This window comes from Anomaloglossus baeobatrachus, chromosome 3, assembly GCF_048569485.1.
Source record: "Anomaloglossus baeobatrachus isolate aAnoBae1 chromosome 3, aAnoBae1.hap1, whole genome shotgun sequence".
Taxonomy (NCBI): Eukaryota; Metazoa; Chordata; class Amphibia; order Anura; family Aromobatidae; genus Anomaloglossus; species Anomaloglossus baeobatrachus.
In genome coordinates, this window is record NC_134355.1 from 389,170,616 (window position 1) to 389,190,892 (window position 20,277).

The following is a 20,277-nucleotide window of genomic DNA, read 5'->3' on the forward strand; positions in this document are numbered from 1 at the left end:
AGGAGAAAATTTACTAAGATGTACAGATGCAGCCTAAGAAGAATGACATTGCAATGCAAAAAGTTAAAGGGAACCTGTCATGTCGAATAATGCAACTATCCTGCAGAGATAGGGTCAAACTGCAGGTTACCAGTGTTAAACAGCGCAGTGAACTGTGGCTGTAAGCTCTGCAGTGCAACAGTGCCGAACAGGCTGTCAGTCAAAGTGCTGGAGCCTGCTTACAGCCACTGCTCACTGTGTAATGAGTGTTGACTGCAGGTATGCCGACACACCTCCATGACTGAAAGCGGTGGCTTCCAGGAGAAATAGAGTTCATTTTCTCCCAGGAGCCGCACTTCTAGAAACGCGGCTAGGCATCTTTCTAGTTCTATTAATCTGCAGATTAACCTTATTGCAGATTCCCTTTAACTCTTAAAACAACAAAAGCCACCAGATTTGTATAATTAGGTTTTGAGTTACACTCTTCTGCATCAGGATATCTTTTTCTATTATCAGATTTTTGTCTTTTAAAAAAGGTTATATCTGTAGTCATTACTTAAAGGGGCTGCTCAGAATTCATATATTGATGATCTATTTGTATTGACTGGATACGTTTTCAATATCAGTTCACTGGGGTTTTGACACACTACACTCCCAGCAACCAGCTGTTGCAGCAGTGATCACCTGTTGCAGCAGTGATCACCATGTCTAGAGCTGGAACAGCACAGCTTTCTACATTGTGTAGTGGCTTTTCTCAGGTCCTGCAGCTCAGTTCAGCTGTGTCTATCCGGCAGCTGTGGATGTTGCAATCAGTTGATCAGTGGTGGTGTCGGTTGTCAGACCAACAATGATCTATGTCTTATACTAAGGATAGGTCATCAATATATCAGCCCATAATAACCCCTTTAATTAGGGAAAGTACCATCTTCACTAATACACATCACAATAATGTTAGTGTTTAGGCACAAGAGATTATTATCAACGATACACTAAGACACAAATATATTAGTGATCTAAAAAAAAAAAATTAAGTGACATGACGAATGAAAAAAAATGAAACCACTAAGACACATGAAAAGAATGAAAAAGTCAGTTTTATACCTTTCTCGTTCTGGTGAATGCAAACTAGTATCTGGTCTCAAGCAGTTGGTACTAGCACTTCGAGCCCTGTCAAGGGAGGGCTGTAGTTCACTAGTGCCAGTGCATTGCATCCAATGGTAGAAGAGAAAGAAGAATAGAAAAGAAAACAAAGAAAGGAATACAATGTTAGAGATAAAATCATAAAAGGTAATGTTTTCTTAGCATAAGATGTAAAATCATCATGACAGTTAATGCTTGCAGGGATATGAATGTGCCCTTCTCAGTATAAACACACTAAGTTATGAAGCCAATAAACTGCAGACGCAGAACCCACCTGGAATCTCAACTTGGCTGGGGAATATTACATTTACTGGAAAATGTGTTTGCAGATAAAGACTCTATGGAGTTGGTATTTACTTTAAATCTTTTAATAGACAGTGTAGTTGAAAAGAAAAACTTTTAGAACTTTCAGAACATTATAGGCTTTTAAGTTCTGCAGGTTATGGCAGGTAATAAGTCGGATCTGGGCTTAGAAACAGAGGAAAAACAAGTTGGGATTGGTATCTGTCTACACTTTCCACCCTACCTATTATACTCAAGGACATAGAAGACCAGGGTCATGACATTACAACACCCATTTGACAGTCCAGTTGACAGGTCAGCAGGCTATCTACATGGTTGCCATATATGACCCCATTTACATGTTCTCAATAGGGAGAAGAGATTAAACCCCTGCTAGACACTTCTAATGGCAGGTTACCTCCCATGAGAACATGTTAAAAGCCAACATGTCCGAACCTTCTTTCCTCTCTTATCTGCTACTGGGGGAAAGATGGGACACCCATATACCCATGAGCTGGTTGGTCACTCTTAAATCTGGTTTACCTGTCGTTATTGTACAGAGGCACCTCAGTTTTTAAGTTACAGATATAGTCCAGACATTTACATTAAAGAGGTTGTCCCCTACTTTTACATTGATGGCATATCCTTAGGATAGGTCATCAATTTCTAAATCGGCTGGGGTCCAACATTCCGCACCACCGCCGAACATCTGTTCTCGGTGCCGGCAGCGACAGCAGGCAGCCGGAAATGTTCAGTTCCGGAGCTGCTCCATCTTCTCAGAGTGGCTGCAGCTGGGTAATGCACATCCGCCTCCCATTCAAATCAATAGGAGGCATATATGCAGTACCTGGCCACGGCCATTAACATAAAATGGAGCAGCTCCGGAACTGAGCATTTCCGGCTGCCTGCTGCCGCCGCTGGAGCCGAATATAGCTGATCGGCGGGGGTGTGGAGTGTCAGACCCTGGACGATCAGACAATGATGACCTATCCTAAGGATAGGTCATCAATGTAGAAGTAGTGGATAACCCCTTTAACACCTATGAATATTCTGCTGACACTCAATATGGCTACGTGACAACCTGGCAGATCAGTGTTTTGTCACTATTTTCATTCCCTTCTACAATCTCATTTATATCACTAATCACGACAAACTAATTGGTGGCAAAGTAAAGTAATTATATGATCTGACCTGGGCTAAAAATAATAAAATGGCATGTCATGATGGAAAATAAAAACAAAATAAATGCATGTTCTGGGATCTGAATGTCCTTTCTTCATGTATTATACTTGTAGAGTCTAGAGTTTAATAAAATTATTAGTTTTGCACTATGATTGAAAGTAAATTATTGCTTAAAGTGGATATTCCCATCTCAGACATGTATGACATATCCATAGGACATTCCATAAATGTCTGATAAAATAAGTGTCCTATGTTTGGGATGCACACATATGACAAACTGGGCTCGGTTGAAAACCAGTGTAATGGAGAAGTTGCCAATGACAGCTCCATTGACTTCTATGAAAGTTATGAAAATAGCTGAACAAGCGTGCAGGACTCTTACAGAAGTAAAAGATGACAGCTGTACGTGCACAGCCGCATTTCTGTTCACAGTGGTTGAAAAGGGGCCCACTTTCAAATTGCTGTGGGTTCGTTCCAGTGAAGGGCTCGCATGTGTCGGACATTTACGGCATATCTTGTGGACATAAATGTCTGAGAAGGGAATAACCCTTTGAATGATATGTTGACCTTTGAGCATCCCTTTACAATACAGATTTAGAACTACTTTACATATAAGACCAAATAACTTTGGAAATACACTGCATTATTCATGCTCACAGCCTGTATAATAGTCCAGAGCAGAATTACATTTCTACAGGCTTCACAGCTGATATTCTCCAAACATTACTACTATATTTCTGCAAGGTGCTGTGGGATTTAGAGTCTTTATAACATGTTCTGAATTTGACGTAGGAAAAGAAAATATTCCATTACTGTACAGGAGCTTAGTTAATCTGTTAGGGATCGACAAGAGAACAAGATTGTTGACAGTTTCCAAGGCAGAATTGTGAATAGGGCTCTATACTAAATCCAGGCAGCAACTTGGGATCAGCGAGTAAAGCAATGTATTTGTAGAGTTATTCAATTGTCTAAAGGGCTTTTCCAGGCTTGAGAAACTGAGGCCCTATCCTTAGGATAGGTTATCAGTATCAGATTTGTGGGGGTCCAGCACTCTACACCCCCACAAATCAGCTCTTTTCAGCGCTCGTGGTGGCCAAACAAAAAAGTAAACAGAGCCAAATAACACAGCTGCATTCACTGTTTAGTTGCTTATCTCCCATTCATGTCACGAGGATACAACGACAGGATACAATGACAGAGAGTGGTCCCTCCTATTTCTGGTGTCAGGAGATCACAGCGCAGGGCTTCATACTGTCAGGGCTGAGAGGACTGGTAAGCCCAGGAGGTGGATCCACTGGACCGAGTACGCCACCAGGTGGCAGAGTACACGGCAGCCGGAGCACTGACGTGGCCAGGACGGTTATAACCGGGTCAGCAGGATCACAGAGTTCTATCGGATACTGCAGGAAACAGGCACAGGTACCCGGTAGCAAAAGACAAACAGTCACAGGAGAGAGCACAAGGGGACCTGAGCATCTAGCTCTAAAGACAAGCTAAAGGACACGTTGATCAGGCAACGCCCCTATGGAAAGGCAAGTCTTATATACCCAGCACAGCCTCATGTCATTTCCTGCTGCAGGTGTGCTGGGCCTATAAGACCAGGAGAGTGGGCGCGGCCCGGTCCTATACAGAATCCTGAGGCCAATACTCAAAGTCAGACTCCTGAGACCAGGAGCATGACTCAGGGGAGCAGGAGCGGGAGCGGCAGCCATGACTGGTGGACACATGGATTGGATCAGTGGGTAAGGAGTGGTGCTGGGACACGGGGAGCGTGACAGTACCCCCCCCTCTAAGCCCCCCCCTCCGAGCACAGAACCCCAGGGGCACCCCGGATCGAGACACCGGATCGGGACCCAACGCAAAGGCGGGGAAGGACCGCTGACCCCGTACCGCCTTCTTAGCTGCACGGCGCTTAGCCGATCTCCCAGCAGTGGCAACGGGGGCAACGGGAAGAGGAGGACCGTCAGAAACAGGACTGGCAGCGTGGACAACCGGCTCGGGCGTCTCGGACCGGACACAGGACAGGGACTCATCCCCGGCAGCCGTTGGCATCAGAGTCTCAATCGTCAGGGACGGTGGAACGACGCTGGAGAGCGTCGTCACTTCCGGTTCTGGTGGCACCACAGGCACAAGTGCCAGGAGCTGTGGTACACCGCAGGACTGCGTCATATTCCCCTGTTCTTGTGCCATGATAGGGTCAGGTGCCAGGGGCTGTGGTACAACGCTGGATTGCGTCAGATTCTCCTCTTCTTGTGCCATGATAGGGTCAGGTGACAGGGACCGAGGAACAGGCTGTAGGCAGGTATCATGGCACGAGGGACTCCAGCGAGAGATTGCCCCAGAGCGCCAACTGATGTCAGGGTCATGTAGTCGCAGCCAGGGCAGACCCAGCAGGAGCGCAGGAGTCATTCTCGGGATGACGTAGAACGCAATAGTCTCAGTGTGCTGGGTACCAATACAAAGTCTCACGGGTTCGGTGGTGTACCGGACAGGTTCGTATAATTGTTTTCCGTCCACGGAGGCGAACCAGAGGGGTTTTGCAAGCGGGATGACCGGTATCCGATAACGATCCACGGTAGCTTGTCGGATGAAATTAGCCGCTGCTCCCGAATCAATGTGAGCCTCCGCCGTGAACTGGGTCTTCTCGGTCGTGACCTGGGCAGTCTGTGTAACCGGGACTGAAGGAATTCCGGTACCAAGGGTGGCGGTTCCCACCATCCCTTGGACTTGGGGTCTACCTGGTCTCTCCGGGCAAGAGCGGAGCAGATGAGAACCGCTTCCGCAGTAGAAACACAGGCCCCGGGCGAGTCGCTCTGCGCGGCGTTGCTCGGCTTGGCTCAGCCGGTCTATTTGCATGGGTTCCGGGAACATGTCACAGGAGGGCAGGGGCAAAGGAGCGGTAGGCCTCTGCGGGGACAAGGCGTGACGGGGTGGTAGCTTCTCCCGGAATACCTCTTTGGTTCGCTCCTGGAAACGGAGGTCAATCCGGGTGGCTAAAGATATTAAGGCGTCCAAGGTGCGTGGAACGTCACGGCCAGCAAGCTCGTCTTTGACGCGGCCAGAGAGTCCTTCCCAAAAGGCCGCCGTCAAGGCCTCATTGTTCCAGCCCATCTGTCAGGGCTGAGAGGACTTGGAAGCCCAGGAGGTGGATCCACTGGACCGAGTACGCCACCAGGTGGCAGAGTACACGGCAGCCGGAGCACTGACGTGGCCAGGACGGTTATAACCGGGTCAGCAGGATCACAGAGTTCTATCGGATACTGCAGGAAACAGGCACAGGTACCCGGTAGCAAAAGACAAACAGTCACAGGAGAGAGCACAAGGGGACCTGAGCATCTAGCTCTAAAGACAAGCTAAAGGACACGTTGATCAGGCAACGCCCCTATGGAAAGGCAAGTCTTATATACCCAGCACAGCCTCATGTCATTTCCTGCTGCAGGTGTGCTGGGCCTATAAGACCAGGAGAGTGGGCGCGGCCCGGTCCTATACAGAATCCTGAGGCCAATACTCAAAGTCAGACTCCTGAGACCAGGAGCATGACTCAGGGGAGCAGGAGCGGGAGCGGCAGCCATGACTGGTGGACACATGGATTGGATCAGTGGGTAAGGAGTGGTGCTGGGACACGGGGAGCGTGACACATACACACTTGCTCAGGTTAATACTGATAGTTGTGCAGATTCTCCTTTATCCTGCGCTGCTAGGGTTAAGTAGATCATCTGGTCTCCTGAAACTCTGACTGTAAAGGCCCCTTTACACACTGAGACTTTCTAGCGATCCCACCAGTGATGCCGACCTGGCCAAGCTCGCCGGCAAAGTCTCTGGTGAACTGTCAAACAGGCAAACTTGACCAACGACGCACCAGCGATACGGACCTGCAGAACGACCTAGCTGGTCGTTGGGGATGTGTCAAAGCAGCTATTTTAAAGGGAAGTCGCTAACAAAGTCATTTTAACAGTGTCAAACACAGTGATGCTTGCTGCGTAGTGGGAAACAAAGGACCAAAAAATGTTCCTAAGAGATGTGTAGCGATCAGCGACCTCACAGCAGGGGCCAGGTCGCTGATGCGTTTCACACACTGCAATGTCGCTGGGAAGGTCGCTGTTACGTCACAAAACCGGTGACGTTACAGCAATATCGCTAGCAATGTTGCAGTGTGTAAAGGGGCCTTAAGCAATACTCAGCTGTTATCTATTGCTAATTAGCACTACTGTGAAGACTTCCATCCTAGTCCAGGTAACCACTTGTGATAGTTTATGCTTTACTTGTTCTCTGAATGGCTTCCTGGTCCTCAGCTCACAGGCTTCCTTCTAGAGACATTTGCTGAGTGAAAGTTGTGTTGTTTTCCCTTCCTTAGTCCTTTTTGGTTTTGCCTCACTGGCTTGTTCCTCATTATTACCTCTTGCTGTTTGGAGTGCTTTGTATGATTGCTGTTTATTTTCCCCTGTCTGTCTAATCCACTCTGTGTCTTTAACCTAAAGCGGGACTAGCATTCCCACTGCCCTACACTATACAGGGTTGAGCCCAGGGAAAGACACGTGATCAGAACCCATATAGGGACCTTAGGGAGTGCAGGGATCAGTCTCAGGTGACTTTAGGAGGTGACCCTGCTCCCCTTTCCCCAACGCAAGGGCCCACCATTGTAACTTGTACCCTGCGTGTAGCGGCACTTGCCAGGGTTCCTGTGTACTTAGCAAAATCCCAGTAGTCACTGCATGACAATTCACTTACAAAGAAGTGTAGCAGCAGTACCTGGGAATGGCCACTAGACAGTGAATGCAACTGTGCTGAAAACAGCTGATCTGTGGAGATGCCATCAGACCCCTGTGGAGATGGTGTCAGACTCCCATTAATCTCATAGATCATCAGTATCCTAAACTCCTTTAGGTATATTATTGTAAAGTATAAGCTGTATTTTGGTGTTCAAAGGTAGTCGTAACCTTTAGGTACAGAGAGAACCTGTTGAATGTCACCCACTCATATGAAAGAGACCTATAACGGAGTTTAAAAGGGTGGGGTGCTCTGATACTAAATATGATACCAGTACCTGTATTGATTGTTGTAAAAAAAATCAACTAATAATACAAAGGAAAAGATTCATTAATGTAAAAAAATCTTTTGTAAGGAATCTACTGATCTGATCAATGTAGTGAATGGCTAACCATGCGTCTAACATACAAGTATCACAAGGTTTCCTACATTTACTTACACTAAGAGCTTTTTTTAAGAAAAATAAGCTTGATCCTTTGCTTCTTATACACCAACATTAAATATAACCAGAACAGGGCTCTTCAACCCGTCAATCCCTCATCAATAAAGGCTGAACCGCCCATAGTAATAAGTAATATGTCAGAAAATCTGTACATTTATTGAGATTTAGAAATCAACCTTCCCGTTTTAGATGAAAACAGTTGAAGAGCCCAGTTCTAGCAGACAGGAATACAAACCCAGGTACATAGCAGACAATAGAGAGCATGGAACGCTACAAAGACAAGGCATACCGAAAAAGCAAACACAATAATCGCCCCAAACAGAGAAATGTCAAAAACAGTTGTTTTTCATAGAAAAACATAGCGACTGAAACATGGACGACAGAACTGTTAACTCCACAACACAATTCTTACCTGTACAGTCTCCAATTAGAACCAAACTCTAGCAAAGGCATCTTGGGTGGCAAAGTTTTACTGTGCCTAACAGTATTTCTTGTGTATTGCAAAACCCAGGAGGACACAAAGAAAGAATGCAATAGTACTTCAGCAAAGCAGGAGAGGTAGTCAGAAATATCATAATGACAGCCATTATTGGGCTGGCTGTACGCACAGAGCATGCCATGATGTACAGGCTGCAATCGGGTGGGATTATAAGGAACTGTCATCACTTAGGGTTCACAATACATGAAAATCCATTATATCATCTCTCTTAGTGATGTCAGGCGCTTTTTATATAGAACAACACAATATATATGTTACTTTGCAGGTGCTGACCAAGCTTGAAAATGTATGGTATACTCTCTACAATCCTAGAGAGGCACTTACTTAATGTCTCATACAATCCCAGCCATGGACGTATATTTATAGGGGTTGTCCGGCTTTTGTACAAAAGTCAGTATGTTACTAAATCATGACAGTGAGCAGCATACACACTATCACGATTCCTCAGTGTACCTTGTGCAAGTACCGGCCTCGTGACTGAGTATACACAGTTATCACACTTGAGGCCAACTAGATGCGCTCAACTTCTGTCAAGAAGTGAAGAGTAAAAAGCTGGATAAGGAGCGTCGGCTTGTGACCGCCAGTTTTCAAATCATATACATGCAGTTATGTGTCCGTTTGCTCACACTGGGAATAATGAGGAATCATGACATTGTGAATACGGCACACACAGCCACGATTTGGCAGTCTGCATAGACACAGAGTGACTGCAAACTTTTGTCCTAAGCTAAGATAGCCCCTTTAAAGAATACCTGTAACTTTTTTTCACCTGCTCTAAATGCTGCTGTTCTCCTGAATCTGGCTTCATTTTTCATTATTCCTGTGCCTCTTCATACATAAGGTATGGCCAGATTTAGGAGAACAGCAGCATTTACACCCAGCAAAAAAAATGACAGATTGATGGTAAGTGACAGGTCCTCTTCAAACAGGATGTCATCAGATTTCACAATGCAAGCTGCAGACATTATTAAATAGGTCTCTTAGACCAGATGAGGCTGATATCCTTACTTTGAAAATCATGCAATATTAAAGCTCCACTTCTATAGCAGGTGTATAAATCAAAATTAGTGCATGGACTAGTTCTTCCAAAGCTGCTCAATCTTAGGTCTAACCTGTTAAATTGTGGGCATGCTTGACTTGACCTTACTGAACCCTCTTGGGTATACGGCAACCAGCGCATGCTTGATGCCCCCTGCTATTTCCTTGATATATTGGGCTCCTAAGAGATATAGTTATCCTGTTTTTACTATTTGAATTGTATACTTGTTCCTAATCAATTGTACCTTATTTTGTTTTGACTCCATTTATACGGGCTTTATTATCCAGCAGTCACCCCTGCATACCTTCTCAATGCTCCAATATTGTCTCTCTTACTCGTATTAATTCCAAATGTATGGTCTCAGATCTCTTGCACTGTCACTTTTGAATAATACTAGTGATTTATTTAAGTATCATATATGCTGGTATTTTGATCCCCCATATAGTCACATATTTATTGCAATTTTACCTTTAAATGTTTGAGTGATAAGTGTCATAGGGGAACAGACACTGATCACCTAATGGATGGGCACAAGCACTTTTTGTTGTCACATGACATATTTTCTTTTATTTTGCGTGGTTTTTTTTTATTCATGTCATGTAATGTTTTAACTAATAAAGTGTACTATTTTACTTGGGTTGTATATACTTCCATATGCCCTTGTTTGTTTAATATTTTGTAGGAAGTGCCCTTCATATTACAGGCCTGTTTAGGTATTTAGTGTATGGAATGTAGTATATTTAACGAGGACCTGTCCCATTTTTTACCTGTTCTCAATGCCGCTGATCCCCTAAATCTGGCATGGCTTTTCCTTTGTCCTGCCTCTTCCCTGTATGTAAGTAATCTAGTCTTGTTAGCTAGTGGCATGATCTTCAACTCTTCTCTGTAGTTATCTTTATGGGCATCATGACCCTTTGCTAACAAGACTGGATTTACATAAAGGGGAGAAAAGGAAGAAGGAATGCTGTATCTTTGCAACTAACAGGAGCAGGAGAAAAACCCATCAGATTCAAGAGAACAGTTGCATTTATATCAGGTGAAATAGTGACATATTAATGGCAAGTGACAGGATCTGTGAAGGGGTTATACACTACTTGGACAACCTCTTAATCACTATGTTTCTCCCAAGTAAAATAATAACATCTATACTCTACTCACCTCCGGTGTAGGAACCGGCTCCTCCCAGGGCTCATGTAACATTATGTAATGCCATCCTGGCAGGCAGTCAGCGGCCACTTCAATGGCCCCTCCTCTAAACAAATTAGACATCTGAGGACAATGAGTGAAGAACAGTGGCTCTCACTTCCTCCGGATGCCTGATTTGTCCAAAGAAGGTGACAGTGAAGTGGCTCCTGATTGGCCCAGGGATTGCGTGACATCATATCACACAACCCCTAGGAAAGCTAGTAGATTTGGGGAAAGCATAGGAATTGAGAAAGGGTTTCTGAGTTGTGGACAACCCCTTTAATTTGTTAACATTTATCGTCGTTGTTGAGATACTAACACTTTTCTTTACATATCTTTGCCTTGGTGATTGACCACCACTGCTGTCTAACTTGTAAGCACTGCCCTGAAGTTAATAAGCAGAAAATGGCTAAGTTGCTTGCATTCACAGCACTATCTGACATCACCAATTTATGAAGATGGGAATAATCGATACAATGTATACCTTAGGCAATAAATAGGTTTTTCTCAATTACCTATATGAGAAGTAGTTTGGCAGAGTACAGATAATAATACCGCCTTTCCATTGTTGGAAATTAATAGACGTGTTTTCTTAACCATACTGAGAGACTATAATTCATTAATTATACAATGTGATGGGATGCAAATGATTCCATTACAGCAATGATCACAGTTCAGTCTGCTATTGGAAGACCACTTATATTAGTTGGTTATTACATTGGGTAAGACTTTAAGTCATTGACTTCTTGAAAACTACTAGAATATGTCTAAGATCATAAGATCAGATCATCAGCCTTCACCATGGAATAATACTTCACATGGGAATAATGATTTCAACTGGAGAAGATTGATTGACGGGTCTGGTCCCATCCGCACCCATCAGCAGACACGTCTGAGAGCAGGAGAGCTGTGCAGTCAATGGTTAAGGCTGCAATAACCAGTGTAGGGAGATATCCTGTAATACTCCTATATTCCTAAGTGACACAAAATCATGTCACATCTGTTGTTACAATAAACATACAGTGTCAGAACCCTTTAATTATATAGAGCAAGCACTGTGTTATCTGGCATTTGGGATAGCATTAGGTGGGTAGTCTTGAGGCACAGCAGCTTTCGACACTGCTAATTGGGATGCAGTCTTTACATGGCTAAGAGTGATCATTTTTTTGTGAAAACCATCAAAAGCTCTAAAAACGTTGGCCAAACCTGGTATACATTTTTAGCTCTGTAATACTTTCTGGCACCAATAATACATACATAGGACATGGTCTGCCCCAGATTAAAAGAGATCAAACAGCATATCATTTATTTTTTTAGTTGAAAATATCAAGAGCGCTTAGCTAATATTGAGCAACAAGTAAAAGCACCAATAAATCTTCAATAGTCGACCAAATCAAGTCATCTGACATTGCTAGCATGCATGTGTTTTGTATGAGGAGATAAGAATAAGCTGCTCCTATCTTTACTTGTATTGTATAAGAACAAGGATTAGGCAAGTTGACATCCAACATGCCCAATCTTCCTTTTCCCCTAATTTTCTCTGTTGGTGCAGAGTAGGAAGGCCCTATACATATCAGTCAGTACTGCCAAAATTACCAACTTTAGACAACTTTACTCTTGCGTGCATGGTAAAAGCAAGGAAAGTCCATATACATGACTGGCTTATCTATTGTGGATATTCGATGTGAATTATGCCCTAACATATAAGACAATGCAGGCGAGTGTTGGTTTTACTAATCAGCTCTGTGGACAGGTTGTCGATTTTTCAGAACAATGTAAAATAAGTAAGAAATCCATGAATTCACCATATAGTATTAGAGGTGTTTTCTTAACAGAGTGATGAAGGCTATTTATGTGGTCAAAAATTACCAATATAAATGTATGTCCTTTTTTTTACTACAATCTACTATAGTCATGGTGAAAGTGTTGGCACCCTTGATATTGTTCCAGAAAATGAAGTATTTCTCCCAGAAAACTATTGCAATTACACATATTTTATACACATCTTTATTTACTTTGTGTGTGTTGGAACACAAGAAAAAAACTGAAAAAAGGCATATTGGACATAATTTTACACAAGACCCCAAAAATGAGCCAGAAAAAATTGTTGGCACCTTCAACTTATTTGGGTGCACACCCTTTGGAATAAATAACAGCAATCAATCTCTTCCTATATCCATCAACAAGCTTCTTACACCGATGCACTGGAACTTTGGGTGTCCACACATTTGGCCATGACTGCATGTATAATACACTAGTGAAAATGTCATACTGTTTTTTTGTTTTGTTTTTTTTTTTACAGATTTTGGAGATGTTTTATGTGTGATGTGAGTAATCCATTAAGTGGAGGATGCCACAATGAAATAGCCATTTCTTACAAATGCTGTGCACCAGAGCCTGGAGTACATTTCAGGTAACATATCATTTTCATTGATTAGATGGGCGGGACTAAGCCCCGTCCCATGCTCCACCTATTTAGGCAAAGCTGGCCAGGAGTGGCTTAAACACTGGCAACATTTTTGCACAACTTCAAATTTGTGCAACTTTTCAAGATGTTTTATACCAGAATAATAGCAAAAACATCTAACTGAATTGACCTGCCGCTCAGGTCGACTAATAGGTCTCTCCCAATATGTGTCTTCCTGAGAAGCCAGGGAGAAGCCACAAGGACCAATATAGAAATGTTCTCTGTCAGTTTTCCAGGAGCCTTTAATTCTTTAATTCTGACTTACGATCCTGCTGTGGACTCACCATTTAAGCCAAATAACATATTTGAATGGAAATCTCAATTGATTTCTTATTACTCGCTCATATATTATACACCTCACATATATCTTTCTAGGTCAAGTGGTCAATTCATACAATTGAAGAAATGCTTATAAACGTTTGGTACCTGATAGTATGTAGGCACTCAGCACTTCGTCCACGTTTTGCTCTTGGCAACATAAGGAGTTCACTGGAAAAAAAAATGATCAAGTAATGGACAAGCATGGAAATAAATGTTTATTGCAACATTTACATCTAGTATACTTAACTATTATTTAGACTGAATGGAGACAATTGAGACATGATGATCTAACAATTAGAAGAAATAATAATAATAATCTTTATTTCTATAGCGCCAACATATTCCGCAGCGCTTTACAATTCAGGAGGATCATGTACAAACAAATAACAGTTATAGAAAATACAATAATTAGAGGGAAAATAAGACAACCCTGCTCGTGAGAGCTTACAATCTACAATAAGATATGGTACAAGTGCTTATTTACAATGACAATCCAGCCATCGCAAGGAAATGGGGGACAGATAATGGTTTCCTGGACCAGTTGGCCAGAACCTTGAGATGCATTTGGGTGCCATGGCGTTTGAAGTGGAGAAATTCACTTAGAGGACTTTTCATACCATTTCATATGTAGAACTGTACACAATGCATTTCTTTTTTAGTTTTTCCTCTTTGTTGTGGACATTATTATTATTTATATAACCCCATTTATTCCATGGTGCTTTACAAGTGAAAAGGGGTATATATAATAAAAAAAAAGAAGTATAATACTTATGTACACTACCAACTGAGGAGAGAGGACCTGGCCGCGAGGACTGCAAGGGAAGGGAACGGATACAGTAGATGAGGGTACAGCTGGTCGTGAAGTGGTATAGCAGAACGAGGGTAACAGCAGGTTGTAGGCTTGCCAAAAGAGGTGGGTCTTCAGGTTCTTTTTGAAGGTTCCCATGGTAGAGTCTGATATGTTGGGGTAGAGAGTTCCATAGCATGGGGGATGCACAATAGAAATCTTGTTGCAATTGTGGGAGGAGGAGATAAGAGGGGAACAGAGTAAAAGATCTTGTGAGGATTGGAGATTGCGTGCGGGTAAGTACCAGGAGACTAGGTGGCAGATGTATGAAGGAGATGGGTTGCGAATGGCTTTGTATATCATGGTTAGGGTTTTAAACTGGAGTCTCTGGGCAATGGGGAGCCAGTAAAGGGATTAGGAGAGGCCGATATGAGTAGGAGAGGTCAGGAATTAAAGAGATGGGACAGGTGGATTAGTTGGGCAGAAAAGTTTACAATAGATTGGAGGGGTGCAAAAGAGTTAAAAGGGAGGCCAGAGAGCAGGAGATTGCAGTAGTCAAGTGTGAGATGATTGAAGGCATGCTCTAGTGTTTTTACAGATTCTTGGTTAAGGTTAAAGACATATTTCCCCGCTAATTATGTGTAAAATGGGATTGAGGAGTAACTACGACTGTCCTAGATGTAATGGAGAAGGTGCCGGCATTTTCCACATGATGTGATTGTGCCCCAGGTTGGCACCCTTTTGGATAACTGTTCTTAATAGAATAGAAGGAGCTTATAGATGTAAACTTCCCAGACAACCCCTGGTATGTCTTCTAGGTTACGTGGAAGAAATTAGAGTAGACAACAATTTTAAAATAGTGATAGCCAGACTGCTGTATGCGGCAAGGAAAGTAATTGCCAAACACTGGATGCAGGGGGACCCACCGACTAGAGGGGAATTTGTCGCATACGTTAATCATATTGTTCGAATGGAGAGAAGCATATATGGGAAAAGGAAACAACTTGCACTTTTTGATAGATTGTGGAATCCGTGGTTGCAATATGGATAAATATTAGAGTTGGGAGATGTTGGACTATGGGCAGAGATAGTTAGTTTTATACATTCTAATATATGCTATTGAAGGGTTAAAATGTAAGATCTTTGATATTGATATGGGTAATATGTACGCTGAGGGGGGAGGGGGTGGATGTTGGGGAGGGACAGTTTATAGTTCTGCTCATTATTGCTGAAAATATAACACATGTTTTGTATACTTGGTGAAAAATAAAAATGTATCTGATTAAAAAAAAGGTTAAGGACATATTAGCAATCAAAGTATTTGAAACCTGATGAATTTACTTTTAGTGGGTTTTATCTGACAGTTTTCACAGTGGGTGTGTACTTCTTCCACCTGTATGATGCTGACCAATCATAAGCAAGAAGCAACACACAGCAGAAAAAGAACACGCCTCATCATAGCTTAGAACAGGTTTCTCAGAATGTGAAATGTAAAGATACAGCTCTTAATCTCCTGATCTAGTCTCCTGCATAAGTCAGTGTGGGGGAGGGGGTGTGCAGCTGAGTTTAGCTGTTATCTTACAAACCGTTCTACCAGATCTCATCCTTTCCTAGTACTGTCACCTCTATACTGCTGCTCTCCCCACATTACCCTCCTGGAAATGTGTCACTTATGTCAGATGTGCTCAACTTGTTATCGCTAAGAAGTGTGATTACAGTAGGGTGATATTATATGTCTCAGACAGGAGTAGTCAAGAACAGGGAGATTACTCCAGTGTGAGACAAAATGACACCCTGATCTCACTGCAGACAGATTACAAGTTGCTTAAGCACAACAGTCATAAGTGTTATTACATCTCACATACTGAAAGGCCTGCTCTAAGCTATAGTAAGGGCATGTTCTTTCTCCACTGTGTTGCTATGATCTAGGAACATCATACAGAGAAGACGTACACACCACCAGTGAAATCTCCTATTAGATAGTCTTTAATTTTGCATCACATTAACTTACTTTTCTTGATCTGACAAATACTGACTGTCCGAGTTCCTGGACCTATGAATAACTGGGCTGCGGGAGGCATCATGGTGTCTTGTTGGAGAGCGTGATCGTCTCATTTGATGAATTTCATCTAGGCTCCTGTGTGGTTACAATAATGTCCATTATCAATAATCTCCATTATAAAATCATTACATATGCATTGTTAAAGGTGACAAGACAAAACATACCTCTGTAATGGCACATTTGGTAAGCGTGAGCGGGTCCTGCCCTGATCATCAACACGGTGAGGAGATACGGAACGGGAACGATGATGGGTTACTCTTTGCTGTTCCGGCACTGTTAATGTTGTAGATCGGCTTTGCCTAGTATTAGACCTTGAGCCTAGCAATACAAAAATTTTCAGCAAGGAAAATTAGTTTTAACTGATAGCTTGGTGAATAAGACCTGCCAGTACTTTAAACTTACTTTATCCTTTAAACAGGATTGACAGAGAAGCAGTGCAAAATTTAATCAAATGAGTCTACATCATTAGGTTGTGTTTCTACATCCTAATAATCATATAAGCATCAACTTTGATTACACATGACGGACGCAAGATCACAATTAACAAAATCCATTTTGCACTTGACATGCAAAAACATCTACAAAAATACATAAAATGAACTAAAAATAAGCTTTTACCAAGTGTCTACAATAATGAAGTAAATCAGCAAGAATAAAAATAGGTTCCAAAACTGTAAATGGCTTAGCTAAAACCTAATAGGGCCTGTTCTCAAAGTTGAGCGTGCACCCTTTTATCCCATAACATCTACAACAAAACCAAAATCTCACCCTGTATAGACTTGTATATACATTATAAACTAATCTAGACCCCAAAATGCATGCATATCCCCCCAAAAAATCCATATAAAAGTCACAGAATATATCAACAACCAAGACCAGTCCTCAAAATAGATACACACTAGACAAGTCCCAGGTCCGACCCCACAATAAAATCAGACCCTACAGTAGATCATGTTATACATTTAGACTCCAGACTAAAACACTGAAACATAATCCAGGCCATAGAAAAATTCAGACCCCCAAATCAGACTTGAAAATAAATCTAGGAACCACACCTAAAATTAATTCAGACATCTAACCAAAGCCCCAAGTTATTTGATCCGCAGATAAGATTCTAAAATGAATCCAGAGCCATAGACAAGACCTATAAATAAATATAGACCTTGGCCAGACGTCTACATTTATTTACTTATGCTCACTCCCAGGTGGGGTCTTAGTAAGCTTAAGGCCCATCACAGTGCATCATCAGCCAAAATTCTAGGTGAATAATCAAAATCAGTAAAGTATATGGTAACATAAGCAATCAACCAAATCTACACATTCCCAGTAGTAGCAGATGAGGAAGGAAAGAAGTGGGCGGGATGTTACGTCCCGCTCATCTCTGCCCCTCCGCTTCTATTGGCCGGCCGCTTAGTGACGTCGCGGTGACGCTGAACGCACCTCCCCCTTGACGGAGGGATTGTTCGGCAGTCACAGCGACGTCGCTGAACAGGTATGTGCGTGTGACGCTGCCGTAGTGATAATGTTCGCTACGGCGGTGATTACCACAAATCGGCCGTACGATGGGGGCAGGTGCTATCTCGCTCGACATCGCTAGCAATTGCTAGCGATGTCGCAGCGTGTAAAGCGGCCCTTAATGTCATCAGTGATCCATATTTTAAAAAATATATTTTATAAAAAATACACACACACATACACACACACATTTATACATACCATATTTTTTTTATTTTTTTTTTTACCAAAATATGCTTCAAACAATGTAATATGATAAATTATTTTAAATTTGCTGCAAACATATAGATCTACAGTATGTACATACATATATATGTACATATATGTACATATACCATACATGTATTCCATATTTACGCTTAGTATATCACATTTAATAAGCAAATACAAAAACACAATAGCAGCATTAATGTCCTCTAATTCCACACTGGCTTCCAAACCTAATACCATAACTCTCAATAGCAGATGCTGCTGTGAAATCTTACTATAAGCTATGTTTTTCCATTCAGATTAGTTACAGTGCTATGCAGAAGTTTGGGCACCACTGGTCAAAATTACTGTTATTGTGAACAGATAATCAAGTTGAAAATGAAATGATCTCTAAAAGGCATACAGTTAAAGATGACACATTTCCTTTATATTTTAGGTAAGAACAAAAAAAAATATTTTCATCTTTAACATTTTAAAAACTACAAAAATGAAAATGGGCCAATGCAAAAGTTTGAACACCCTTGGAGATTTGTGTGCTCAGATAACTTTGACTATCATTTCAGACCTTAATTAGCCTGTTAGGTTTGTGGCTTGTTCATTATCATAGTTAGGTAAGGGCAGGTGATGCAAATTTCCCAGTTTTATAAAAACCCAGATTCCTCTAACCTTGTGCAAATAAAACAACAGCCATGGGTTTTTCAAAGCAGCTGCCTAGCACTCTGAAAGTCAAAATGGTGACGGCCCACAAAGCAGAAGAAAGCTAGAAGAAAATAGCAAACCATTTTCAAGTTGCCCTTTCCTCAGTTCGAAAAGTAATTCAGAAATGGCACTTACAGAAACAGTGGAGGTCAGGATAAGGTCTGGTAAACCAAGCAAAATTTCTGTGAGAGCCGCTCATAGGATTGGTAGAGTGGCAAATCAGAACCTTCACTTCACTGCAAAAGTCCTTCAGGAAGATTTAGCCGACTCTGGAGTTGTGGTACAGTGTTCTACTGTTCAGAGACACCTACAGAAAAATGGCCTTCATGGAAGAGTCATCTGAAGAAAACCTCTCCTGCATCCTAACCAAAACATTTAGCATCAGAAGTATGCAAAATAACATCTAAACAAGACTGATGTATTTTGGAAACAAGCCGTGTTAACTGATGAGGTTAAAATAGAACTCCTTGGCCACAATGATCAAACCAAATGTTTGGGAAAAAAAGGAGACAGAATGTCATGACAAGAATATCTGGCCAACCATTAAGCATGGGGGTGGATTAATCATGCTTTGGGTTGGGTTCTATCCAATGGCACTGGAAACATTTCACGGGTAGAGGGAAGAATGGATTCAATTAAAGTTTAACAAATTCTTCAAGCAAACATAACACCATCTGTAAAAAAGTTGAAGTTGAAAAGAGGATGACTTCTACAAATGGATAAGGATCCTAAACACAATTCAAAATCCACATTAGCCTATGTCAAAAGGTACAAGCTGAAGGTTTTACAATGGCCCTTACAGTCTCCTGATCTGAACATCATTGAAAATCTGTGGCTAGACCTCAAAAGAGCAGTGCATGCAAGAGGACCCAGGAATCTTACAGAACAAGAAGACTTTTCCAAGGAAGAAAGCAGGAAAATCCCTCAAACAAGAATTGAAAGACTCTTGGCTGGCTACAAAAAACATTTACAAGCTTTGATACTTGCCAAAGGGGGTGCTGCAGGGTACTAACCATGCAGGGTACCCAATATTTTGCATTGGCCAACTTTATTTTTTGTTGTGAATTTAAAAATGTAAAAAATATATACCGTATATATTTTTTTGTCTAAAATGCAGAGGATATGTGTTATCCTTAACTTTATGGCTTTTACAGATAATTTCATCTTCAACTTGCTTAATTGTTCATAATATCAGTAAACTTGACCAGGGGTGCTCAAACTTTTGCATGCCACTATAAGTTATATCATTTATCATCACTATTATTGCATAGTATTCTAGTTGTGCTTAGTGTATGTCTAATGATAACTGCTGTTATAGAGGTATGGCAGCAGATTTCTTCCATTTGATATGGTGATTGATCTAAGTTACTAGCACTGCAGCCTTTGTAGATGTATACTGCAGCGTTGTATATGCAGATGAGACAGGACTAGGTGAGTGACAACCTGCATACATGCCTTGTAGTGGTAAGGCCATTACTCAGGCTGTCAGTCACTCCCAGGGGGTTGTGATTACACGATCCATGGCAGGTCCAGTCTGGGACAAGAAACTCCCCGCTGGACCAGTCCTGCCTGTTTTGCACATGCAATGATGAAGGATAAATCTTTATTCTTCAAAGACTGCAGTACATTGCATCGAACACCTTATCAGAATAAAGAAATCTGCTCCCATACTGCTGTAGCAGGAGCTGGGGACAATAATGG

The 20,277-nt window shown here is 42.0% G+C and overlaps 1 protein-coding gene across 16 annotated transcripts in view; it reads right to left on the reverse strand.

The window, feature by feature from the left end:
* The window catches only part of RIMS1 (regulating synaptic membrane exocytosis 1), a 545,320-nt gene that overhangs the window by 229,863 nt on the left and 295,180 nt on the right, over positions 1-20,277 (reverse strand). For 12 of the 16 annotated variants that reach the window (XR_012751649.1, XM_075340212.1, XM_075340216.1 and 9 more), the window contains 5 exons: positions 16,317-16,470; positions 16,102-16,227; positions 13,409-13,471; positions 8,205-8,282; positions 1,081-1,170 (listed from right to left, as the gene is read on the reverse strand). Coding sequence is in view for 15 of the 16 variants with exons in the window: in XM_075340212.1 (XP_075196327.1) it covers positions 1,081-1,170; positions 8,205-8,282; positions 13,409-13,471; positions 16,102-16,227; positions 16,317-16,470 (511 nt within the window). In the remaining variant the exon portion in view is untranslated. The remainder of the gene's footprint in view (positions 1-1,080; positions 1,171-8,204; positions 8,283-13,408; positions 13,472-16,101; positions 16,228-16,316; positions 16,471-20,277) is intronic. The other 4 variants (XM_075340226.1, XM_075340217.1, XM_075340229.1 and 1 more) reach the window with 2 other exon arrangements.